The sequence below is a fragment of the Hippoglossus stenolepis genome, chromosome 22, assembly GCF_022539355.2.
Source record: "Hippoglossus stenolepis isolate QCI-W04-F060 chromosome 22, HSTE1.2, whole genome shotgun sequence".
In the NCBI taxonomy this organism is placed as follows: Eukaryota; Metazoa; Chordata; class Actinopteri; order Pleuronectiformes; family Pleuronectidae; genus Hippoglossus; species Hippoglossus stenolepis.
Genome location: NC_061504.1, coordinates 14,201,469 through 14,227,984, shown reverse-complemented (window position 1 = coordinate 14,227,984; position 26,516 = coordinate 14,201,469). Strand labels below are relative to the sequence as shown.

The following is a 26,516-nucleotide window of genomic DNA, read 5'->3' as shown; positions in this document are numbered from 1 at the left end:
ACCGTAATATCCAGAGACTTTTTTTCCACCTTGTGTGTTTAAGCTTTGTCTGGTTACCGTAAAAACACGTCACAGAGGATTAAGGGCTGTGGGCTGGCTCCGGAATATCTGAGGCTTTCCTCCAGATCCTGTTCACAAGGAGCTCAGCTGCGGTTGTTGCTCCGTCGCCTTCGAGCTCCGGCGAACCTTTGCAGCGAGATCACACTGATCTGACGGAATAATACTAATACTACTAATAACAGCATCTGACTCTGGATCATCCAGGTACATGCATCTGGGTTTTTGCATGAACACGAGCAGACAGGGGGGATTCACGCTCCTCTGTGGGTGAAGCTGGAGCTCGTCTCTCCAGGAGCGTGGAGCCTGAGATGTGATGGACGTGGAGCAGTGATGCTGCGGCTGCAACTGTGACTCAGTCGGGAGGAGAATCCAGCGACCGGGAGGAGAAGTTGTGCTCCCCGGATCCAGCGGCTGTTCTCCGGATCAGATGCCGCAGATGCTGCCGGAGTGAGGACGCGTGAAGTGATCCGAGCGGAGCCACCTCTCCCCCCCCCCACAGACCGGAGGATGGTCCCCGGGGCCCCCGGCACCATCACCACCACCACCATGCTCCCCGCGTCCGAGGCTGCCAAGATCTACCAGACCAACTACGTGCGCAACTCCCGCGCCATCGGCGTCCTGTGGGCCATCTTCACCATCCTCTTCGCCATCGTCAACGTGGTGTGCTTCATCCAGCCCTACTGGATCGGGGACGGCGTGGACACCCCGCAGGCGGGCTACTTCGGGCTGTTCCACTACTGCATCGGCAACGGGCTGTCCCGAGACCTGACGTGCCAGGGCAGCTTCACCGAGTTCAGCACCATCCCCTCCGGCGCCTTCAAGGCCGCCTCCTTCTTCATCGGCATGTCCATGGTGCTGGTGCTCACCTGCATCGGCTGCTTCACGCTCTTCTTCTTCTGCAGCACCGGCACCGTGTACAAGATCTGCGGCTGGATGCAGCTGTCTGCAGGTAGGACCCTCTGCCCACAGGTGGAGGTCTCACTCCAGGGCTGGTGGGTGCATGGAGCTCCATGTGTCCAACATAGCATGCAGGGTGCTCTCTCATATCCAACCCTAGTGAGGTTTGTTATGAAAAGAGCTGATCTGAGCCAAAATACACAGGTTTACTTCTTCTACCCTGGAGATCCAAATGTTCTCCAGCCTTCAGGGCTCATATTGACCACAGAGCCTCAGATTTTCTCCCGAATCTATGTCTGGTTTCTGGAGCCCTTACAAAACATTTTGTAGGTGGAGTGGCTACAGCCTTATCAGGGAGAGTGAGATCTTGAATTGAAGAAGGAAAAATACCATGTGTGTCTAAGTTTTCATGAGGTAAATCATGAAAAAAGGGTCTGGACTTTAACCGTCTGCTGATCTGAGTCAAAATGCACATTCTCTTCTACCCTTAAGATCCAAATGTTCAAGTTTGCGGCTTCATTTTGCAAGTTTTCCTCCCTTGAATCCCCACATGAGTCTATTTGTCTGGTTTCATGAGCCCTCATAAAACATTGTGTAACTGTAGAGTGGTGTAGGTGGAGCGGCTGCAGCCTTGGGGGAAGTGAGACCTTGAATTGAAGCAGTAAAATGTGTGTGAAACTAAAGTTCTTTTCAAGATTCAAGATTCAAGAGTTTATTGTCATATGCAATGATTACATTAAGCAGTCGCTTGCAATGAAATTCTTGGGTCACAGGCTCTCTTATAGCAATGCTCATAATATTAGTAAAATAAGATAAAATAGTTCTCATGTCAGAACTGGACTTTGAGTTGTCTTCCATACACTTAGAGATTATTACAGATGGGGATCATTATCAGTGTTCATCAAGATACATCCTATTCCAAAGTATATCCTGGAAACAGGTCGTCAGTGGTGTGTGTGGTTTACATTGTGTTTGCCCTCTACTTCATTTCATATGAGGAAAAGATTAATGCACTTCCTTTTCTCTTAATGTGAACTAAAAGGGTCTCTAACATCATTTTAGTCAAATTTCCGAGATCGTCTCTGAAGCAGACGGACAATCTGCCTCTATGTCCCCGTCCAAGAACTACATTTATCAACTGACTGCTGCAGCTCAGCTCTGCCTCCCAACCAGTTATATTCAGTGAGTGTAAATGACAGTAAATATCAGCATTAACATTTTCCTCCCTGTATTTTTATTTTTTGGTGGATTGGAACGTACCAAGCTGCAGGACAGGGACGTATCAGGGTTTTAGAAATACTGGAGGTCAACACTCTTATTATAAACCAGTAAACAAATTTAAATCAGAAACAAAATGATACACATTTTTTAAAATATATGCGTATTGGACATATTTGTTTATTTGGTTCCTATAAATCCTATGATATTTTCCTATATAACACATACATATAAACACATGACTGTAGATGCATCCACACACAGAAAGGAAAACACAACCTCCTCCTCTTCTCTGTGGAGTTAATCAAAGCAGCAGAATTTTTTTGTCCACCTTATTAGTCGAAACTTTGCGCCTACGTTACCCACAATGCTACACGAGCGGTGATATTTACAGATTCGAATGAATGAAAGCTCAGGGAGATGAATTGTGATGAACATCGTGTCCAAGGTAAACAATAGATGTGATCAACCTCCGTCTTTCACATGACCTTGACTCAAGATTTTCTGATGTTCGTGTGTTTTTCAACAAGAAAGCAAACAGAATCTCTGTTAACAGACGCCACTGAGCAAATATTTAAATGAAGAAACTGTAGTTTAATCAAAAAAACATGAGATTTAATAGGATAGGAATCAAACTTCCTGACCGATAACAGTCATATTCACGCAGCCGCCTTCAGAAACAAAAAGCAGTTTCATCCTGTGGCCCAAACGTTCACTGACGGCGTGATGCAACAATCGTTGATTAGATATTTAGGGTTCGTCATTTATTATTATATGAAGATGAACGGCATGACTGCGCAGAAAAAAATGAAGCTAAAGCGTCTCGATCGCCATCTGGTGGCTGGCTGCAGTAAAGGTCATAAAACCCACCTCCTCCATGTTAGCAGATGGGACATGGGTGGTTTTTGTTGTTTTAGTTCTCATCACACGAATGTTTCTTCAAGTGTTCGTTTCACTGATAGATTTGGTTTAGATAAATTTTGATGCTATAAAAAACGGGGTGAAACGTCGTGATTGACAGCTGAGACAGACTCATGATTGGCTGTGGATGTGTATCGGTGGGACCTCGATCCCACCGCTCCGCCCCTCGATGCGTAAGATGGCAGCGTTCATATCCAGAATATTTTGGATATTGCAAACAAGTGCAGTCTCTAAAGTATCCAGAGTTTCTCAAACCCTCACAGCGGCGAGGGCGGATTATTTCTGAAAAAAAACAAAGAAGCGAGACTTAATGAGCAGCCGCACGTTGTGTCTTTGCTGCTTCTATTTTTTTTGTGTGTGTCACAGATCAAAGCTGCGTCTTATTCCTCCGAGTCACATGTTGCGTTTGTTCAGTTTTCCCAGCATGCCGAGGGAGAAGATGTGAGACTTTACAACAACAGTCAGGTGAAAGAAATTCAGGGGACAGATTTTCAAAGACTGTCGCAGCCGATACGCTCGTCCTCTCTGCTGGGTTTTTGTGAATGTGATTAGCAGGAGAGGAAAAAAACATTTACTCAATACTATGAGTAACTTTATGCTACTTTACACACATTTAACTACATCTCAAAGGGAAACATTGGACTTTTTCACATTATATTTATTTGATAACTGTCAATAACTCTATGATCAATTTAAACTTCAGATTGTTACTCTAGTCAAATTATTTGCAGATATTTTGTGGAGAATGGGTTTTTCGGACCATATTTTAGTTGACATTGACCTTTGACCTTTAGCCGACTAGCTCCAAAAGCTAATCATGTGGAGATACACTCCTAAGTAACATTCTCACCAAGTTTAGTGAAAGGACGTCCATGCACTGTTGAGTTATTTTGTACATACACACACACACACACACACACACACACAGCTGAACCAAAACCTTATTCCTGTTGAACTCTCACCTTAACCTAACCACAGTTTACATCTTAACTGGAACCTTAACCAGGACCGAGCCTTGGTCCCGTGAGGTCTATTGGTGACAAGCTCAGTGTTGAGCCTGGAATTCTGGGACTTTAACTCATTTAACTCATCTTTTCTGACCATCAGCCTCAGCATCTTTCTCCCTCGTCCCCTCCTCTGTCTCCTGATGCATTGAAACCTCGGTGAAATCAGCCATTAAAAGGTTTTCTCTGCCGCCTCAATAGCCCGATATCGAGGCTCTTTCTCCCTCTGAGCGGCCTGAAATCCCTTTGTGATTGTAAAAAAATCCTCCTCTTTAGATGTGATTTGAGGAGGTATGGAGCGGCTGTGATGTGCTATCAAAGGCAACACGTATAAACTCAGAGGCTCGGCGTCAACCCCGGGTCGTCCTGAATGTTTGATGAGCACCCGCTTTCTGGTGGAGACGAGGTTTTAGGAAAGTAGCGGAGAATGATGTGAATCGTTGTAATGATGGAACTGTGTCTTTGTCTCTTTGTAAATCACAGTCTGGTTTGATCGTTCGTTTTTATAGTTCGCACAAATCTTCCTGCGTAACTTTGTGCAACAGATGTTAGGTGTGCATCCGACAGAGCCGGCTTCTTTATTTCTAGATCAGGGTAGTGAAATATTTTTTGGTGTCTTCTTAAAAAAGAAATATCGACTTTATCACTAGTTGTGATCAATTCAACCAATATGTGATTTTTAAGAGTATTCTTTTGAGTCTGAAGAGTTAAAGAGGGACCTTATCGCCAAGAGCTCAAGAATCTTCTCGTCTTTCCAACTTGACGTCGTTGTCAGCGTCTTCTTCGTGTACGGCTCCTCTTCTTCATCCTGAGATATTTGTATTCCTTTCACTGTTGTGCCCACTCACTCGCTTTGACGTTTTTCACATGGGCTCACTCAGTCAGTCTCTGGAGTTTTTACCGGGGGGCCTGACAGGAAAATGTCAACCAATTCTGCAGCAATGGACTCAGACATTTGCGTTCTCACGTACATCCCCTGCAGATAGTTTCAGGAGATCATCCAGAGTTCAGCGCAGGTCTGAAAACAGCTCTGGCCTCAGGTTGGGAACGGCAGCAAAGGTCAAAGGGGTCACAGATCACAGTGCGTGAGACAATGAGGTGGCACTTTTTTTACAAAGTGAATTTCATCCTCTTCTTTATCTTCTTCTTTCAAATGTTCCTTATAACTTATAAGGTCATTAATGTCTTCTCATTTATTTATGAAGTGTTGAGAAGTTATTTATTTGCCATTAATAAATCCATTAGATTGCAATTTGAACGAGTGCCTGATTAGAGAGGGTCGCTGACGATGAGAAGAGGAGGAGGTGAACGGGCTCAGTGAGGAGCAGCAGGCGATCGGCTCGCACACGAGGCCGCACGTCGCTGCTCAATAACCTGGACAGCCTCCACAGCTCTGATTGCCATCTGGGTCACACACACACACACACACCGGACACACACACACACACACACACACACACACACACACACACACACACACACACACACACACACACACACACACACACACACACACACACACACACACACACACAGGGTCATGCCGACTGGCCATGGCACGAGCAGCTGCCCATTCTGCGGGCCTGTAAATCTATAGACGTCCACAGAATCAGACGTGGGTGACCGAAAGTGCTCTTGAAGCGCTTCCAGCACACGGTCCATTTCCTGGTCGTCTGACCGGCAGCAGTAAGTGGCTCTCCTCGTGGCGGTCTCTGCCTACTAAGTGGTCCTGAGCTGGCATTCAGACCCAACAATAAAAGGTCCATTTGGTAGCTGGAGGTTTATCGATCAAAATGTTGCTTTCCAGAATAACAAGCAGCGTCTCTCTAACAGGGGACAGCTGCCTCTTCACGTCCCTTTTCACTGCTCGTGGTGGGATTCAGTTATGTGTTATTGTCGGAGCCCAGAGAGTGACAGGGCGAGGACACAAAAGCCGCTTGCCGAACGCTTGATGCATGATAACGCCGTTTGATAGAGCGCCCCACTGACTGATATCATTGTACCGATGCTCGGCGCGTCGTGCTGCTGGTTCAATTTCACACCTCCTCAGAAAGTTGTCAAGTGGAATCGGGGGACGTGCTGTTTATCGCCTGCCACGTTGTGTCTTCAGAGAGGCGAGGTGGAGATACGGCGAGACGCCATCACGCTGCATCTGTGGCGGAGAAGGCCGGATAATGAAAAGAGATGTTTGAAGGCTGAAACGTCCATTTTTGAAATACTGCTCGTGTTATTTCTGTCCACTATCTTCTGAACTGAACCTCTGAACCTCTAAGAGATAAAGAAACACAGCTTATGGATTGATAGTGATGATAAGTTTTAAGTTTGTACTTCACATATCATACAAACCAGTCAATGAAAAGGACTAAAATATAAATATATACGATAATACTGAAATTTTACACCTGAAAAGCACAAAAAACACACGTAAAACAGCTTTTCATTGTGTGATAGAATTTAGACACTGGCACCGAGTGGATTCTGGTCATTTATAGCCTAACGTATAAAGTGACATGAAAACAAGATCTGGATTTAAAGCCGGGAGCTAATGACATCAGCCGGGTCCTGATCCTCTCACACGTATAACGAAGGGCCGGAAGAGTCTGAGAGGCTTTACAGTGATGTAACATGAGACTAAGACCCAGACACACACACACACACACACACACACACACACACACACACACACACACACACACACAGGTGATGTGTCCACCTAAGGGTGTTTAGATGAGCCCTCTTCTCTGTCCTCTCTTTGTTCAGCTGCCCCACCCGCCCCACAAAGTAAAACATTTCTTCTTTTCTTACGCTCGGAGAGGTCACAGCGGTTGGACAGTGATTTTAAACTGAGACAGAGGCGTAAATAACAAAGAGAGACGGCGCTGCAGGGTGAACCCGCCAAATTAGAAACCAGCCGAGTCAGCAGGACATCGGGGAGGAGAGGGATCTCCACCGCCGGCTAAATCCGAGGATTAAGAAAGTGGATCCTCCTTCGGCTGATGAGGATTTTAAAGGGACAGCACCCGACATGTGTCAGCGTATGACAGAGACAAGTCTAACTTTAAGAACAGGAGATGGTTAAATACAAAGTCAGTTCATAATTGGGCTTTTTGGTGAGTGAAGAACGAAGCTCTGTAGCCTTTGTTCTGCCCTCATCAAAGATTTTTTAAGATTTTAAAAGTCAGAAAACAGCAGCTCCTGGGAATCTGGCATCGTTTGATCAATTTCATGTGTCTAACAATTTTATTCTATTATATTTCATTCATGCTTTTGCTTTCTCCACACATATATTGTGTCTGTAGTTTGTGATATGTGGACAGGTAGATAAATGTCCCTTTATACTGGAGCTTTGGAAGATATCACATGACATTAGATGCTCAAATCAGTTCTCTGATCACTTTAAGGACTTTTTACTCCTGGTGAAATATACTAAAATGATCTTTTGGTATTTTACAAGGACAATAATTAACTTTCAGTCGTACATTTGAATCCAGTCTGCAGGAAAAGTCCTTAAAGTTCTCACAAAACAAAACTTACATTTGAACATTTGCTAGAAAACGACTGTTTCCAGGGCCAATGATAAACTTTCAATGTCAATTCAAAGTTAAAAAATCATTTCAGCCAGTGAAATAAATAAATTTCACTATATTTCCGTCACAAAAAACACATAAATTAAACGATAAATGTACAACATGAGAAACACAAAAGCAAAAACCTCACTGACATCGTCGAGGTCACATCATTTTTTGAGGCATTTAGGTGATGATGAGTTTGCTTATTTAAAAAAAGAAAATTGGCCGAGGTGTGATGGACAGATGAGGCTGAGCCTGCAGGAGGTGAGGCGGCGGTGGCGGTGGCGGTGGCGGCGGTGGCGGCGGTGGCGGCGGCGGCGGCGGCGGCGGCGGCAGCGTGTCTGATTGGGGAATGGCGAGGTGTTTCGATCCTTAAGTGTGACTGACAGCTCTGATTGCAGAGTCGTTAGGACGCGGAACGAGCTCAGAGATTGAGATTATGTGTGAGACGGGAGGAAGAACTGTGGACGGTGGACAAAGTCCTGCTTCTTCTCTGGGACTGTGATTATACTCATTATACTGCAGGAAGTGGACGCTTCGCTGTTACAAATAAATTAAGAGGTGTTGATGTGGGTGATAGATGCACTGATGTAATATAACAGCTCGAGGCCTCTTTGATTGACTGAGATGGAGGAATCATTCTATTTCCTTTTGTCAGGGCGGTCGTCCTAATGTTTGATTGTTTACTTGTTGATATAGCAAATATAGTTAATAGTTACATATAATAGTTTGATTTACGTTTTTTATTGAAGATTATAATCGCCAAGAAACTCATGATGGACTCAGTTCCTCCACATTTCATTCAACCTTAACTGAAGATTGTAGATTAAATATTGGAACTAGAGCAGCACATATCTCCCTCAAGGGCCAACAGTCCCCTCATGAAACTACATTTAAATTCACTAGATCCAGATTTTTATGTGGATCTGCACCAAATTGCTCACACTCATGAATATCTAAACATGCATGATTCCTTTCATCAAGATCCAGGAATCATCCTCAAGAGAAATCAAGGAAAATGTTGAAAAACGCCCAATTTCATGAAAGTTAAAAAACAAAATCCTGCATCCGCCTCCTGATCCAGATCCACACTGAAATTGAATGGGTTCTTCTCTATAAATGAAAATGGTCATAACTCATCTTTTCATCTTTAAGTTGCTTTAGTGTAGAGACCTGAGAGACCTCACTGACTCCATTGCCTCATCATTATATCAAACTTAAAAAGGAAGTGGGTTTATGTTCCCGTTGCTACACGGTAGCCGCAGGCAGTTCTCCAGCATCGCCGTTATTAAAAAACTGTCAGACCTCCGACCACATTCTCTGGCATCAGGCGGCCTCCAGCCTTGATTTCTGCTGTGCCTGCCGGAAGGAAGCTTTATGCATGTTTCATGAGCTCGGCCTGCTTCTCTCGTGTTCTGCTGAGGCCAGGACGGACGCCCGGTGCGGCTACGGGAAGTCCGCTGGCATTTTCCAGAGCTGTGTCGGCCTCCAAATTGGTGAGGATGACGAGGGCGGTTGATGGGATAGTGTCCGGTTTGTGGGAGCCGGCAGCAGAGCTGACGGAGAGATAACGAGGTGCTTCCTGGAGTCCCTGCAGGATGAGGATGTGCTGAAGCTACAGGGCTTAATAACGCTCCTAATCAGCCGCTAGTTATCGAGCAGCTGAGGAGCTCACAGCAGGAGACTGAGGAGGAAATGAGAGCTGAATGGCACGAGGAGAGCAGAGGAGCAGTGATTGGCAGCTCTGAGTTTGACATCCTACGGTGTGGCTGTTAAACAGTGTGGAGCAACAGTGTCGGTGTGCATGAATAGACATGAGCGTGCATGTGCAGGGCTGGAGTTGTCTCACACACACACACACACACACACACACACACACACACACACACACACACACACACACACACACACACTTGCAGCTGTGGATGTTGTTATTTTCCACCCTGCAAAAGAAAATGTTCCCAAGTTGTTGTTGTTGTTGTATTATCCTTCTTTAATATGTATCCCTAAAAGAGCGTCACTAAATTGCTCCCCCGCTTTCTGCATCACGACGGCTCAGTGACAAATCCCCCCGGCAGGAGAAGGTGATCATCCTGAGGACTAAGCTCGTCACAGAGGAGAATAAATCACTTTGTTTTTTCCCTCTGCCTTTTGAAAGTCGTGGGAAACTCTCGAAAACGTATATATTTCCTCCGAGTCGTGGATATCGGGCGGTTCTGCGTATCAAAGATTATCACAATGATGGATTTCAGGGTCTCGGCTCCTAATCTGATCATCAAACCCCAAATTCTTTGTTAACTGTCAAGTTGCTGACCTCATCACTCATAAACCAACAAACATCTTTTTACAATTTGCTTTAAAGTGTAAAGCTTCTAATGTTAACTTGTCATTTGCAAACTTTTAAAACTCAAAGGCACCTTTCACCAACTTTTAAGCCAAAACACGTTCAGGTTTTGAATTATTTATAAACCTGTCACACCAGATCCTTTTCTGTGCTCTTTGTCATCGTGTGAATGTTGTAAAGAGGCGTCCGAGTGTTAAATGCTCCATTTCCGGAATTATTAGATAGATACAAACAGGAAGTGAATCTTAAAACACGCCCCATGAGGACGTTGTGTTTTATATCCATCCGTCAATCACAGCTGGACTCGGTTTTCCTGATTGAATCGTCTCATCAAGTGAAAGCTGGAATCCTCCCACTCCTCCTTCCGAGCAGATTGCAGGATGTGAACGTGAACACTCGCATAGTTTAATTGTTTTGGCCCAGATTTGACCCACATCCGGGCCGACACACAGCGGTGAGTGATGGCACTGGTCCTGTTTGCCAGAACCGCACATTTGTTTTGGGATGTTTGAGCCACTTTAGGTTCACTTCCATTTTGTCTGGGCCAGAAGAGCCTGGAGTAGCAATCAGAGCTGCAGGAGAGTTGCACTGAACCTCAGTGTTACCTCACGTAGATGTCTCACACCTTGAGGTAAACATGTTTTCATGCTGGGTGAAAAGGGAAGAGCTTATATAGAGGCTGGCAAGAAGCCGGGGTTCAGGGAGTAAACATGTTTTTCAGGCTGTGGCAAGATTCACCATTTGGAGGAAACATAATAAAATATATATCAGAACTCCAGGTTGTAGGACTCAGTGTTTAGGGTTAAGTCAAAGAGGATAATGATTCATTTATTTATTCCAGAATGAAACATCAAGATCATTTGACTTTGACTGGATTTATTTGACCTAACGTGATACTGTAATTACTACGACCGGCTCTTCCTGCTCAGAGTTCGAGGAATCGACCTGGACCTTCCTTCCACGTCCAGCTCAGCGCTGAAGTCTTCCACACCTCGTAAGGGTTTGATTATCCCGTCTCCTCAGGAGTAATGTAATTAGTGTATCCAGGATGGAGGAGGAGGGGCGGAGGAGAACGGCTGAGTGCAGCTCTGCCAGGGCCCCACCCCCCACCCCCCCACCTCTGAGAGCTTACAGACCTACAGGCCACAGACTCAATCCTGAGCTGGTCACCACCTTCTCACCGTCGCCCATCACCTCATAACCTCATCACCTCCCATGACTGGCCACGGCTGCGAAAGTTTCCAGTCCCAGTCAGGGGCTTAAAAACCAGCTGAGCTATGAGGCGCGGCTCGGCGTGATGGGATGTGACAGGCTGAGCACGAGGAACGAGACCCTGGGTCAACAGGACGACACATGGACTTCCTCTTGATCCCTCGGGGTCGTTCAGCCCTTGCAGATTCAAGGCGGCTGTTGTTGTCATTGCGGCGGCTGCTGCTGCTTGGGTTTTTCCAGAAATCAATTTAACAAATGTCAACATGAGCACTTGTTTGAGATGAAGTGGAGCGAAGGCGTCGGAGCCGTGTTTCTGTTGTGCTGCTGTCTACGATCGCACAAAGTAAATATTTTGCAGCTTATTTGGGAATCGCACACAGTTACAAAACGACCTGCAGCAGAAACACCAAACTAACAACCCCAACCCCCCCCCCCTTCCTCCTCCTCAATCTGTTTGTGTTTATTCTCGGTCCAGAGCTCCCTCCCTCTCTCTCCCTCTTCTCCGTCTTCTCTCTCGCTCTCTCTTCGCGGCTTCATAATTACGAGATGAAGTTGAATTTCACTTAATTAGGACCTGAGGGCGATGAGGGAGAGAGTTGGTTCACACAATTAGTCTCGACCCCGAGGGCGGTGGGAAGGTGCCGCGTTTTACCAAATTATAACAACATGGGGATTGTGGTGTATTAACAAGAAGATTTTTATCTTTACATGAGTGTGTTTACTGTGCAGACAACACAGAGCAGGTCAACGCAATATGAGCATTTACAGTTTTAATACCTGCTTTCTAATGAGCTACAGAGTTTTTTTCTCTTTACTCGCTGATTCAACTCGTGCATTAGTCATCACACTAAGGAATAATAAGACTAGAAGCCCCCGAGCTGAAGCCCTGCAGCTCTACAGGAACGCTCTGCAGGATAGTTATTCCTCTAGCGTTCCTGTGGTGGTGTCACTCGTTGGTTTGCGAGCTGCCGTTTTGAAGCCTCGAGTTTGTCCAGCGCCATCTTGGTTTCTGGTGTTCCAGTACATTACGGTGTTGTTTTACTGGTTCATGTCTTGTCGTTAACTTTCCTCTGTGTCTTATTAAGGAGGAAAGTGTAAAGTCTCCTCCTCCTTGACACAGGAGTCGTCATTTTCTCTCAAGCGTCTGTTTGATCCATTGGACTCTGCAGACGTCATCATGTCCTCTACTCGGACTGATGTCAACATGTCTCCTTCTCTGCTGCAAGTCCAGAAGAGGGACAGGCCTTGTGGGGGTTTCCCATCGGGGGGTTTATCTTCTTGATCACTGGGCCGGGATGGAGGAGACAGACGCCTGATTTATCCTCCTCTTCCTCCTGAGTGAAGGACATGGTGACTCTCTGCGTGTTTCAACGTGAATGTGCATTTTGATTGATGTTCACCCGGTGAGTGCCTCTGGTGGAGGAGACGGTGGCACCAGCTCAGGTCTTCATTCACTCCAGTGTCACGTTTCCATCCCAAAACTTTAAATTTCCAGTTGAACAGATGGATAAAACTGCACTTTATGTGGATTTACCCTGTTTTCTTTCGTCTTACTCTTCAATCTCCACAAACTAAATCCTTCTTTGCTGTCTCTATCGTCCCAAAGTCCAATTCATATCCTTCAAATCCCTTCCTCTGGTCGTCTCTGCCGTTCCAAAGTGACACCACCTCTCCTCCCCGAAGAGCCAAAACGAAACTCTGATCCATTAGGATGGACTTCTCCGCAAAGAGCTTTTTCTCGGCAGGGGCGTTTCGTCCCCTCCTCCCTCTTCAATCAATACGCTCATCTCGGACGAGGGAGATGTTTGATGGCTGCAGCCTTTTAGCAATCATACAGACACGACATCCAGAATGCATCACTCCACCGGAACGTCTGTGGCCTCTGCAGGAAGATTTAAGTGCTTCCTCGGAGTCGACTGAACGGAAACGTGACAGCGGATACCGAGAGTCGTAAATGTCCACCTGATGTTTCCCTGTTGAAATTACCTCAATCGCTGAAAGGTGCCGACACAACTCATTCAGTCCATTCAAGTTTGCAAAGCCACGAGGCGTCTGCTCCTGCTGCTTCGCTCTCTCCGAGGAAAACGACTAATTACACTGAACATCCATCCACGATTATAACGGTGGCATTGAGCTGCAGATGAGCGGGCGCCGCCATGCTGTGTGGAAAACATGACTAACAATGTTAACATTGGAAAACATGCTGGCGAGGGGATTGAATCAAAGAAAGCGAGTGGAAGCTGGGGACGTAAGTCGAATACAAATGAGGTTGGAGCTCGAGGACGACATCAAAAGGCTGCGGAGCTCGTGGCGAGGGTTGTTATTTGATAAACTTTAGCGGGGGGGAGTTAAGAAGTGAGAGCTGTGGGAGTGTTTGCATCCCAGAGGACTTAGTTATGATTACGCCAGGGACACGGCGGAGGAACAACATTGCTCGCTGCACTCAGAGGCTCCTATAGGCCGCGAGGGAAGTGTTTGCTCAGGTGTGTGTGTGTGTGTGTGTGTGTGTGTGTGTGTGTGTGTGTGTGTGTGTGTGTGTGTGTGTGTGTGTGTGTGTGTGTGTGTGTGTGTGTGTGTGTGTGTGTGTGTGTGTGTGTGTGTGTGTTTGTTAACAGTTGCCGCTACTCTGCAGTGTTTGTTTACAGACACCATTTTTCGCAGGTCACGGATCAGAGCACGCAGGCAGAGTGATTGTGTGTGTGTGTGTGTGTGTCTGTGGAGAGCGGGGACGTGTGTTGTTTCTGTGATGCTCTTCCTCCCTCCGTGCTTGCCGGTTGCCATGGAAACCACCCTCCTTGCTGCTGCCGCCGCTGCTGCTGCTGGCGGCAACACTTCCCCTCCATCCCATCACTTCCCTCTCAGAGCGATCGCCCCGGCGAGCTGCTCAAGATCAGCGGCGTCCTTCAGGAGCTGCAGACGGAGCAGCTGGACTTTGGGAATTGATGTACCCCCCCGTTGCAGATCAAGGTGTCTCCATGGCAACGTGGATGGATTCGATGCGGCCGATCCGTTAAAGCCGAACGCGTTCTTCAGGTCACAGAGGCGGGTCAGGAGAGCACAGCTGCATGTTAAGTGACCGGATGAGGCGTCTTTTTCTCCCATTAGTGCACGAGGGACAAACCTTTAAGAAGCTTAACGAACATTTTCCCCGTTTATGTCTCCTTGAGTAACTTTGAATTAACTAATGGCTCCGTGTAGCGTGAAAGCCATCAGACATCATGATGAACTCTTCAGTTCAAGCATCTTTCAGCTCATTGTTTTGGTTTCATGACGCACAACGTCTCATCAGCTCAGTAAAAAATATGTAAAAACCCACTTTGAGGAGCATTTATGTTTCTCTCTGGAGGAGGTGGAGAACAAAAACAAAGCTAAAGAGAGTGAATATCACACTTACATCACATTTATGGAAACTCAAGGCCGTGGTGTGGAATTTAATCAAGCAGGCAAACGAGCAACGTTTAAGTCAAAACTGATAATAAACAAACTGACAGGAGAGTGTGGAGCACAGGCGCTGCGTCCTTCGTACCTCTTTGAAAAGCGATTTGCCTCCGAGGCGCAATGAATCCTGGGATAGGTTGGATGCGAAGGATCCACCTGTGGGAGCCTTCGTTTCTCGGGGATAGAAGGCTGCATTTGAAGGAGCAGCCTAGTTGTGATGCACTCGATCTTTTAAAGGGACCTTGTGGTCACATCAGCTGACTTTTATCCCTCCATTGTCCCCGTTCATCGCAGAGCTCCCCTCTCATCGTCAGTCAGTGCTCCGTGCTGCAGAAAGAGAGAGGGAGACAGAGAAGGGGCGGGGGGGCGGGCTTGAAAGAAAAGAAAAGAAAGTGGAGGACATGTATTCTCTGCCATCACCACAGATCAGAGACACATTAGAAGTTAGCGAGACGGCGAGGAGCAATCCCCTCGGCCCGACTTCAAAGTGCGGCGGGTTTTGGAGAGAAAATAAGGACGACCGTTAAAGATTCAGAGGAGCTGCCAAAGTCGTCTACCACTTCAAGAACGCCTGTCTCCACATCTGAGGCGGCGAGGAGAGGAGAGAGCGCTCAGATGAGGCAACGACTGATCGCACATGTAACATGCGACTCAATACAAACACTGGGTCGAGTGTCAGAAATAAAAAATGACCATCTGGGTTTTCCCCTCACCCTCACGCCGAGAAAACAAATCTTGTGCCTGTTGTTTTATTACTCGCCTCTCACCTCACATGCCCGCCGCCGGGCCATGACATGTAACTTTACTTAAAGTGACTATACAAGACCTTTAACATGTTTTCCCTCAGTCTTGGATGTAGCATGGATCAGGTTTTTGGTCATCCTGCTCTGTTGGTGTCCCAATTCAGGGGCCGCCAACTTTGGAGGACGTGGCCTAAGGTAGACTGCGAAGGCCGTACTGCAATGAGACCGTCTGGTCGAAGAAGGCCCGACACACACACGGGTCAAGGTTCACTAAAGTTGAAATCCACGAGGCCCAAAAAGGATCCACCTGTTTGAGCCTTTGTTTCTTGGGAGCGTTTCGAAGCGAAGGAAGGATGCGGCCCCTGAGTTGAGAGCGTGTGATGCTGATGTGTGAGGTCATGCTGCTCACATGCGCGTGGCTCTCACATATTGATCAGGAGGGATGAAAGAGGAAGAGGAGGAGGCAGACAACAAAACGTTTTTTGTGTCACATTCACACCACGGCGTGGAGGTGCCAGTGCCGCCCTGACACGCCGCAAAAAAACCACACATCAGCTGGAGCAGCAACAGCAGGCAGCCCCGTCTCCATGGCGATGCAGCATCTTCCTCATCCTCAAGTGCTGTTCGGGGAAGCGACCTCTTACTTCCCTGAACATGTTCCGTGCTCCTAAGAAATAAGAGGAAGCTTTGATTAAAGCTCCTTTGGAAACTCGGAGACTCAAACAAGACGGGAAACACGATCGGGGGCGGCCTCAGTGTTTGGATGCGACTCGTGAAAGCGTCTCCTGTGTACTGGCAGGCAGCAGCAGGGCCTTGTGCATCTGAAGCAGGAAAACAACACCCCCGCCCAGGAGGATTATCATAATAACTTTTATGCAGATTATCACTAAAAGAAGAAAAGCTTTGATTCGGCTCGGATGTCTTGCTGAGAGGTTTTAAACAAGGGGGCCACAGGAGGTATCTTAAAATAATCCTCATTTGCTTACACACTGGTGAGCATCACATTCGTGCAGCCTTTGTTCTCGTGTCATCAGATGCTCCGAGGCGTCGTCGTTACACAAGCCTGCATTATTCAACTTTTTCTTCGAAGGAGCAGCGTCGTCAGCTCAACTCTGATCAGAGACGGTTCAGCCGTGAAGACACAAGGCAGATTTTCGGTCCAAATGACATTTACCCAAACTCTATTAACAACTATCTGCCTATAAATGCAGAAAAAGCTGATGCATTTTGTTTTAGGCTGAAACTGAAATAACACAAACGCAGTGAGTCGATTAACCTGAGCTGAGTTTTTACCGTTATGTGGTTTCTAAACGAGTGTGTGTGTGTGTAACCTTGAATCAATGTCAGCTGTTCCCTCTGTGATAAATGATGAAGCACTAATCATATAATAACTCTCAGACTTGTGTTCGGCCTGTTCTCAGATCAGACCCGAGCTGCTGCACCTCCCTGCGCTCAGACTTGATTAGATTGCGAAAAATCTGATCCTCAATCAGTTTTATCGCTGCCTCTTCGCCAGGGAGCGTCCCCAAACTACCTCGCGTGGACAAAAAATTTTGATTTTTTTCGTAGAGTGAAAGAGTAAAATAAAGACTTGAGTGAAGTGAGACTGCGTTGTGTCTCTGAAGTGTGTGTGTGTGTGTGTGTGTGTGTGTGCGCCTGCCATTGAATATTTAAAGACAGACATTTTCATTCCCTTCATGTCTCAAATGAGCAGCATTGGGATTCCACTCTTGTAAAAGTCGGCCCAAAAGTCGTTTACTCCAGCGTTCACTCTCCTCTCTGCTCGACCTCGTTGTCCCAGCCCTCACCTGAAAAACACACACACACACACACACACACACACACACACACACACACACACACACACACACACACACACATTAATATCCTCCTCAATCCTCGTTGTTTTCCCATCATGTTACAACCAATGTTATTTTAAGCCTGAGCTGCACACATCTCCCACTCTACTCATCGTTCTTTCTCTCCCCTTCATCCTCTGTTTGTCTTCCCCTTCTCCCTCCTCATCCTCCACAGTGACTGGTTGTTACAAGACAGCGTTCACATGGTCTTTTGTTTCAGCCTGTGAGCTGCGTGAATACAAGGGGCGGCTCTGGATGACCCTCCTCCCCACAGTCAGGTTTCAGCACCACAGTGGTTGGACAGCTCCCAGATTTCCATGGAACTAACATTCCGAGACATTTTTCACATTTTCACAGATTTCCCAGGGAATCATTCATGGATCTTGATTTCTTTTTGTTTTTTAATCCGGCATGTTTAGCGGACCAATATCTGAGTGTGTGAAATGTGGCGAAAAATTAGGGTAAATTAAAAAAAAAAGGCAATGTGGATACAGACATATGTCCACATGCACGAGGCCCATCTGGGGAGTAACTGACTCTTGGAGCAAAACACTGAGCCTTTTCAGCCTTAATGTCTGTGTACGCATTCAAAGATGTACCCACACATTCACAGATCCATGCACGCATTTACAGATTTGTCTACACAGGCACAAATCTCATTGCATATTTACACATTTACAAATCTGATGACACTGCGATGGAGATTATTTTCGCTGCTGTCCTCACACACACACACACACACACGTAACACTGGCTCTATATTACAGGTTCATATTCTCTTCGCAGTTTTCTCAGCTCTCAGCAACATCTTACTCAATGAAACATAAAGAGAGGAAGTGCAGCGAGTAGCAGCATCAATCAGACGCACCAGTGGTCGATAGCAGAGACACAGCCTGTGAATGAGTGGACTGAATACACGAGGACTTAATGAGAACGGTGTGCAGTAGGATACGTGTTGCAGAGGATATACTCCCTTATCACATACACACACACACACACACACACACACACACAGGTCAGTGGGATGTAGAGAGGGAGGAGGTATTTTCTCCTCGTACCTTCTTACATCTGCCAGTTTCTGCCCCAATTAACTCCCATTAATATAACTTGCCATGCTTCACCTTGATGCTGATGCACAGTGCACACAGTATGAGCTCTCACACACTCACACACACACACACCTGGACACCACATCAATAATCTTTGTGAAGTGCACAAAGTAGACAGCTACAGCTGGGCTGTGAAATGCACCATAATGACTGTGTGTGTGTGTGTGTGTGTGTGTGTGTGTGTGTGTGTGTGTGTGTGTGTGTGTGTGTGTGTGTGTGTGTGTGTGTGTGTGTCTGTGTAGCATGTGGAGATTGGGCGCAAATCTAGATGATGACACCTCCTCTTCTGATTGTCCCCGTGGTCGCTGCCAGCAGCTGTCAGCTGGGAAGCCTTCAAGGAGAGAGAATGTGTGTGTGTGTGTGTGTGTGTGTGTGTGTGTGTAATCAAGGACTTTCAACACCGCCAAGAGGATGCTTGGAAAAACTTTTCAATGGCAAAGTTATTCTGAGCAACCTCTCATGTGGTGAGATCATTTCCCTTTGAGCATCAATAAATAATCAGATTGTGGAATGACACATAGGATGGTGAGCTGCACATTACACCATCATGTTTCCTTAATCATTTCCTTCAGCACAGCGCACACACACACACACACACATACACACACAGATGAAGCTTCAGCTCAGTCATCCCCCTCTTCTCTCTGTGGTGGAGAGTGAACCTCAGCTCATCACCAGCAGCCTCCTCTAGTGTTAGAGCACCACCACCACCACCACCAGCATGACCAGCACGCTGAACGAGGCGGTTTTAGACATTTCTGAACAGTCGGCCGACATCATCTGAACCTGGATCGATCAGCCGATATAAACGGAGCTTTTAGGCTTCACTCATCTGGAGACTGACAAGGAGCCGACATGATTCCTCATCTGCGGGGTTTTATAATATCTTTCATTATTTATGAGGGGGATTGTGCGCCGGCCGCTCTGCAGCCGAGCCGAGGGGATGTTGAGATGAGGGGAATTTATTTATCAGGCGATGAAGAGGCTGATCCCGTCGGCTTACCCCCGTTGTCCCTGCTCGTTACACTGCAGCTGCGTGTCTTTTGTCGGATTCTTGTTCTTTTTTTTTGTCCCCGCACGACATTGCTGCGCGAGCCAAAAAAACAAAACATTTTAGCAGAAGATAAAAGATCGGCCTCGGCCTACTTCAGAGGCCGTGTTGGGGATAAAAACAGTTATGGTTTGAGCTTTTCTTTCCACTTTGCAGAATAACAACAAACAAAAAGTGACATGTCGGCGGAAGCTAAAAGATTCAATTCAGTGCAAAACGAGGACAAAAGCAAGGTTTTGGCAGGAATCATTTAGGTATAAAGGAAGATAATGAGATCAGTCAGTGAGGGAGCGCTGCACACGTGGCTTCAGTTCAACACACGCAGGCATCAAACCTGCCACGAGTGGAACCTCAGAGAAAAGGGAGATCTCCAGGTTGTAGAAACACAAACCAGCGTTTCTCCGATCTCATGGATTTCAAGATTTAAGGTTCAGCTCGTTCTATTAATATTGCAGCTGAAAAGCCGACAGGAGGGAAGCAGCTTGTTTACACAGACAACAAATCCTCTAATATGAAGACACTCGGAAAATAAATGCTTTGGCTCAACAAAGAACTTGATTGAAGATTCTTGAGTAACAACTTTATGGTGAAATTGATTTGAACAAGGTTTTTCTCCGTTATTGATTAATATGTGTTTAATCATTTCCAGCACAAACATGTTGTTCTTTTGAAATGAAACAAATCTACTTAGTTACTCAAACTTCACTGCAAATCAATTCAAGCTGCTTCTATTTGAAAATGTAAGTTGTAAATGGCTTGTCAAATAAATACTGTTTCTTCTATTTCTACATTTTTAACAGGCTACAAGTTTTGTGTAGTAAACATTTCAACAGTCCGCTGCTGCTTTAAACTTCTTTTGTTTCTTTGCTCTGAGGAAATTGATCTCCAAACTCAGGCTGGCAGTGGGAAAGTCAATAGACTCAATGCCTCCTGGGAAATGTAGGCCCAGGATATGGATTAGAGTGTGTTTACAACAAGACTGGTGATTATTACAGGAGCTAGTTGCTGCTGTTGTTCGTACAATTTGTGAGAAGCATTTAACTCGTGAAGCAAACAAAGAGGGGAGGGAGGGCTGAGACTCTGACTCACCCAGACACACATGTTGTCTGTACTCACCTTCGGTCTCTGTCACAGACTGGGTAAAGGTCTCCGCCTCACTACTGCACCAATCTAGAAAAATGGGGGAGAAGGGAAGGGAGGAGGGAGGAGAGGGGAGGAGAGATGAAAGGAGAGAAGAAGGGATGAGAAGGTAGGGAGAAGGGGGAGATAGGAGGAGAGAGGAGCAGAAGGAAGGAAGGAGAAGAAGAGAGGGGAGGAAAAGAGGAGGAGAAGGTGAGGAGGAGAAGATGGCTGTACCCGTATCCACAGTATTTTAGGTTGTTGTGGTCTAAACATCCGTCCTGCACCTGCATCATTGCACAGACGCCACATGATTGGCTGGACAGTTGTATGAATAAGCAGCAGTTGTTCCTAATAAAGTGCTCAGTAAGTATACAGCCCAAAATACTGTATATGTAAACTTGTATATCACTAACATCTGCATTATATTGTGTATTTATTCTCTATAACCAGTAATAACATCAGTCCCAAAATATCAGCTCCTACAATTCCCATAATGCCTCACTGCTTGGTGAAGTGCCCCTGACACCTTAAGTGTAAACCTCACTCACACAAAACGTCCAGGACACAAAAACACTGACACACAAAACCTCTGACGATCCCACAGAGCAGCATATTCCACAAATAACCACAGACCTCAGAGACCCACAGACGATTGATGAGTGTGAGTGTGTGGATGTGAAAACAGCTTCCTGCCGGCAGCAGAGGTGTCGTTAGACGACTCTGCTCTCGGTCTGTCGTCCTAATGAAGGCACTCCGACTCCACACAAGGTGCCATGACACCTGGAAACTAATTCCTGCTTCCACCTCCTGACTCTTCTCATCCTCCTTTGTTTTTGAATCCAACACGAACAAAACACCTCCTCTCCTCCCTGATCCAGGTACTAGTCTGATCCTGGGCTGCATGATCTACCCGGACGGCTGGGACAGCGACGAGGTCAAGAGGATGTGTGGCGAGCAGACGGACAAGTACACGCTGGGCGCCTGCTCGGTGCGTTGGGCCTACATCCTCGCCATCATGGGCATCATGGACGCCCTCATCCTCTCCTTCCTGGCCTTCGTCCTTGGAAACCGCCAGGACAGTCTGATGTCTGAGGAGCTGCTGGGAGAAAGTAAGGAGACACACACACAGTCATTCATGTTAGATAGAAACCATGGAAACTTTAACACGAGAACAAACAATGACAGTTTAGACAAAGGTGATTGGAGAAGTGACAGAAAACCAAAGCTGTGGAGCAGTTTCAGCTGAAATGAGATGAAGGTTATTTTCAAAACAAAACAAAAGAAACTCATTAAGAAAACAATCTGAGGGTCCGTTTGCTCTTTCAACATAAAACTGGTCCGGACAAGATTTTATTATTCCACTCTGGTCAACTTTTGTATTTTCATTTTTAATTATTTCATCTTTTGGCTCAACTGGCCTTTCCATTAAAGTTCTGTATGACACAACACACATCAGTACAACATCTAACTACCTGCGCCAGCCAACGAGGTTCTGTTGGTGGTTTGTCTGTTTGTGCGTGGGTGGATTAGTTGGTTTTTGGTTGGTTGAAAGTTAAAAGTTAGGGTTGATCTGGACAAAGATCCAGGAATTTCTATCCCCGTCTTTAACATTGAGGGACGCAGCCTTTGTTGGTATTTTAACCAATATCCCAGGAAATGATTTATGTATCTTGATGTATCTCTGTCACTGAGGAGTTTGTGCAATTTGGTGCGTACTTCAATCTGGATCTTATGAATTAAAACGTGGTTTCATCCGCCTCTGTTCGGTAAAGGGCTAGAAACCTGTCACCAGCACCGATGTGCAGCTGAGATAATGTGATGTGGCTTTAGCTACAAGGTTTGATTGAATCTGAGTCGACTGCTTGAATCTAAAAAACGTCCCATTTTCTTTGCATAATCTTCACATGCACAAAGTTATTCATTTGCATACGTTGGAAGGACGTTACCCAGCACCTGCTTCCCATGAGATGACAAACACACTCAGACCCAAAGAAAACGATTTAAACAGTGGAGAGGCGGGAGGGACGGGAGAATACAGATGAAGGAGGAAGGAGATAAAAAGCAATCAGAGAGAGAGAGAGAGAGGAAGATGAGTGACTGGGAGGAAGAATGCACCGATATCAGGGGTTAATTGAAGCCTGGGGATGCTGGACAGAGTCATGAATTACTAATGGCTGTTTACACAGCTTGCTGCCAGCCTGTCGAAATGAATCACAGCCGCCCTATCACCCAGGACACAGTCGCCTGTTAGCTCGTATAAGCAAAGTGACTGGGAGGAAGGAGCCATTATCAACCGAGAGATGCCGGAGAGGGGGGAGAAGCCAGAGGGGGGAGAGGAGGGAGAGATAATGAGGCGAGGAAGAGGAGGAGAGAGAGGAAGAGGCAGATACATGAAATGTGAAAACATGGGATTCATCGAACAAAGTTTAAAAAGGATGTTTTTTCTTATCTTGTCACTTAAAAGTGGGAAAGTGACACTTGATCAAGTTTTTAAAAAATTTGATGCGACACTGCCACCTGCTGGTTTAAAGTGTCCTCGTACTTCTGACCTGGCCTCTCTCTTTCCCACAGAGAGCGGAAACAACGCCATCTAGCGGTCGCATTGAGTAAAGCAGTCACACACACACACACAGGTAAGCATGTTATTCAAGTGCAAGTAACAAATAACCAACATTGATTCTCATCTATTACTCGATGCTACCGTTACTTCACTATAATTAATTATCACATGCTTTGATTTTTCCCATTAAAACATCTTAACATTTTATTTCCTTTAAATGTTTTTGACAGGCGAATAAAAACATTATTTATTAAAAGTTTAACACTCAAACAACTCAATCTGTAGATGTATATATTATAATAAGCAGAAAAATTGCTTTCCACTTATGAATATGTTTGTTTTTGTAAATGTAGCTCAGTGAATTTAGCTGATTTTATACTGATTCATCTGAATCTACTGATCAGAAGAAAAGAGATTCAACATCTTCTGCATCTGTTGCATTAAATTAATCATATCAGAAAGCATGGGATTGTTTTGTATATTATGTTTATGTCGGAGAGGAATACTCCCACCTACTCTTTAATATCTAGAGGAAATTTCAAATTAAAAGCATGGAAATTAGATACATTTCAGCTTGAACATTGTGCAGATTCTCTCTTCTCATCGTCTCATCTTTTCTCCTGCAGGTCTTGCTGCAGAGACGTGATGTTACTTCAGGATCCAGCTGCCGTCTCCTGGTGCAGCTTGTGGCTGAGACACAGAGCTGATGTGTGGACGGATTAATGAAGAAGAGGAGGAGGAGGTCTGGAGGAGATTGTCCTCCCTGAATCTCCCTCTGTAAAATAACCTTCTCAGTCGTCTGAAACTGCTTTTTATCTGCAGGATGAACTCTCTCAAAGACTTTCTCCGGGCCTCCGTGTGGACGGGAGGCTCAGTCCACAGGTTCTGCTGAGGGACAAAACAAAGACTTAATGTGGTAAATCCGCTCGGGGACACTTGACGTGGCAGCTGCTCAAATTGAATCAAATCAAAAAAAGAAATTCTCCAGACTTCGAGCGACACAAACGAGGACTTAGGAGACTTGAGGTGAAAGCTGTCGGAACGTCTCTCTCGTCAAAGTCAACAAACTCCAGGAGAAAAAACAGGAGTTCAGTTCCGGTTCGAGACATCTCAACGCTGAATAACAGAAAGAACAGTGATGTTTTGTTATAACTAAATGTTTGATGTGATAGAAACATGAGGTAGTAATTAGAGGTTTTGCTGGTGTCAACTTTGCAAGAAAATAAAAGAGTTTAAAAATAAAAGTGTGCTAAATAGGAGAAAACATCAATTATATGGAGACTGTAATCTGTGTGTAGATGTGTTGGTGACGTCGCTGTACTTTGTCTTGACTTTGAAAATGGTCCATTGCTGCGTCTTGTAATCTGACAGTGTTGTGGCGTTTAGGGAAAAGGGCCTGAGAAACGCTAAATCATCAAGAAGTGTGGCTTTATCCTTTTTTTAATATATATATTATTTTTCACAACTTAAAAAACAACTGACGTTTACATTAAAGCTGTTAATGGACGATGGAACAACAGAAATCGATTTAAAGCAAAGATCTGCTCCGATGAAGTCATCATGGACTGGGACACAACTAGCTAGGCTCTGTGAAATGACAACAAAATGTAATGAAATGAAACTAAAATGAAATCCATATTTGAACATCTCAAAAGCTTGCGGCTGTTGAGCAACCAAACTTGTGTCCAAAACAAATGTTTATAGGCAAATATCAACTGTAAAATGGCAAACTGTCATTTTAATATTTAACCAAATGAGTCAAACTGTTATTTAATGAGCTTCACTGAATTGAATGAGCCAGACAGACGTCTCTTGTTGCCCCATGTGTGTTAATCCATTCAATTTTATGACCTTATTAACGTACAACATGAAATCTATCGTCTTCGAATATTAAATAAAAGCATTGATTTAATTTCCCTCAAAAGAGCCTTAAAATGTATTAAAAAGTCTATTTCATTTATACATTTTTTCTACACCCGGCTGTGGGCGTTAGCTTTACTTATAAAAGGTTTGCATCTGGAAAATCTATAAATCTTTTAATCCTTCTTTCCATTCTCATCATTTCATTATCCATTTTCTGCTGTTTACCAGCTCCAGGTCGAGTTCAATTAATAATTAATGACATTATGAATGATTGATTTGCTCTGCTGAGAAGTATTGACAAATATAATGTAACGATGTAAAGGTCAATAAATTCATGACGTTTGTTTCATAGACTTGTTTCATTTCTTTGAGTCATGTCAGGAATTAAACTGCATTTTGTGAAAAGCTGTATCTTGAAATAACACATTTCATAATGAGTAAAAGTCACTTAATTATTTCAGACACTTCTTTTTCAGACACTCTGCGGTAGATTCAATTCTTACTGGGAATTCAGAAGGTCAAAACTTTGTGATTAAAATCAGGCTTTAATAAAGTTAATGATAAAATCTGAGGCAATCATGTTTTATCTCTCATCTCACATTGAAGCCGTGACATCTCAGAAGATGATTGGTGAGCAGCCTGCAGGTGGAGTAACTTCTGCCAAGCGAGAGAGAAACACATGACAAGAGTTGGACTTGATGCTCGTCCTTGTAATGAGAGGCAGTGAAGGGCGGGAGCTTCATCACAGTAACGACAAGAGGACCCGGTGGACTCACCAGCGCCAGCCCAGATGGAGATATTAGCTCTGACATGCTCGCAGGGTTCTGGATCACAGGCCATCTGCTCACATGAATCGTGGGCCTGGCAGGAGGCGGCGCACCTCCAACAGGAGAAATGACAGTTCTGACTCCTGGTGATGAGATGGTGTTTCATCAGGTAGTTTGTTCTGATTGGACTAGAAGCTTAAAGCAGTTTCCATGAGGCTGCAGCAGCGATGATTACACAGCAGAGTCAGACTGAGCCTGAGGAAAGAGCAGATTTGTCTCCTAAACCAGCACAGCAGTGGATCTGTGTACGGGGGCCAGTTTAGGACATTTCAAGCTGAGCCAATCAAGTTCAGCTCTCACAGTACATTCCTGGCTGCACCGAGAATTAACCGGGAGCTGAAGTGATTATTGAGCCTCCTGAGACAAACTCCATCCTCTAATATCATTACACATTTGGACTAGATTTGTTATTGATTCATCTGATTGTTTTTAAATATCAAAAAATATTTCAAAATGCTTGTTTACAATGATGAAATACATTTTTTGTTTTATGGATTTGTGTGTGTGTGTGTGTGTGTGTGTGTCTCCAGAACATTATCCAAGAGCAGTTGATCTACATTTTACGTGACTGAACAGATTCAGCCCTGAACGAGCTTTTCTTCCGTCCTTGAATGTTTCTTCTTCTCTCCTGAAGGCAGAACAACCACAGTGGATGTTTACCTCAGAGACGCCGGCACTGGAGACGGTGGCACAAATTCTCCCAGACACACGTCACCACA

General features: G+C 45.3%; 1 protein-coding gene across 1 annotated transcript; it reads left to right on the top strand.

Moving 5' to 3' along the window:
* The first annotated feature begins 114 nt into the window (after window positions 1-114).
* lhfpl3 (LHFPL tetraspan subfamily member 3) lies at window positions 115-25,321 on the top strand. The gene is made up of 4 exons (XM_035146984.2): window positions 115-1,009; window positions 21,426-21,656; window positions 23,119-23,180; window positions 23,734-25,321. Exons 1-3 carry the CDS (start codon window positions 568-570, stop codon window positions 23,139-23,141), a joined length of 696 nt encoding a protein of 231 aa, XP_035002875.1. The 5' UTR covers window positions 115-567; the 3' UTR covers window positions 23,142-23,180; window positions 23,734-25,321.
* Window positions 25,322-26,516: the final 1,195 nt, after the last annotated feature.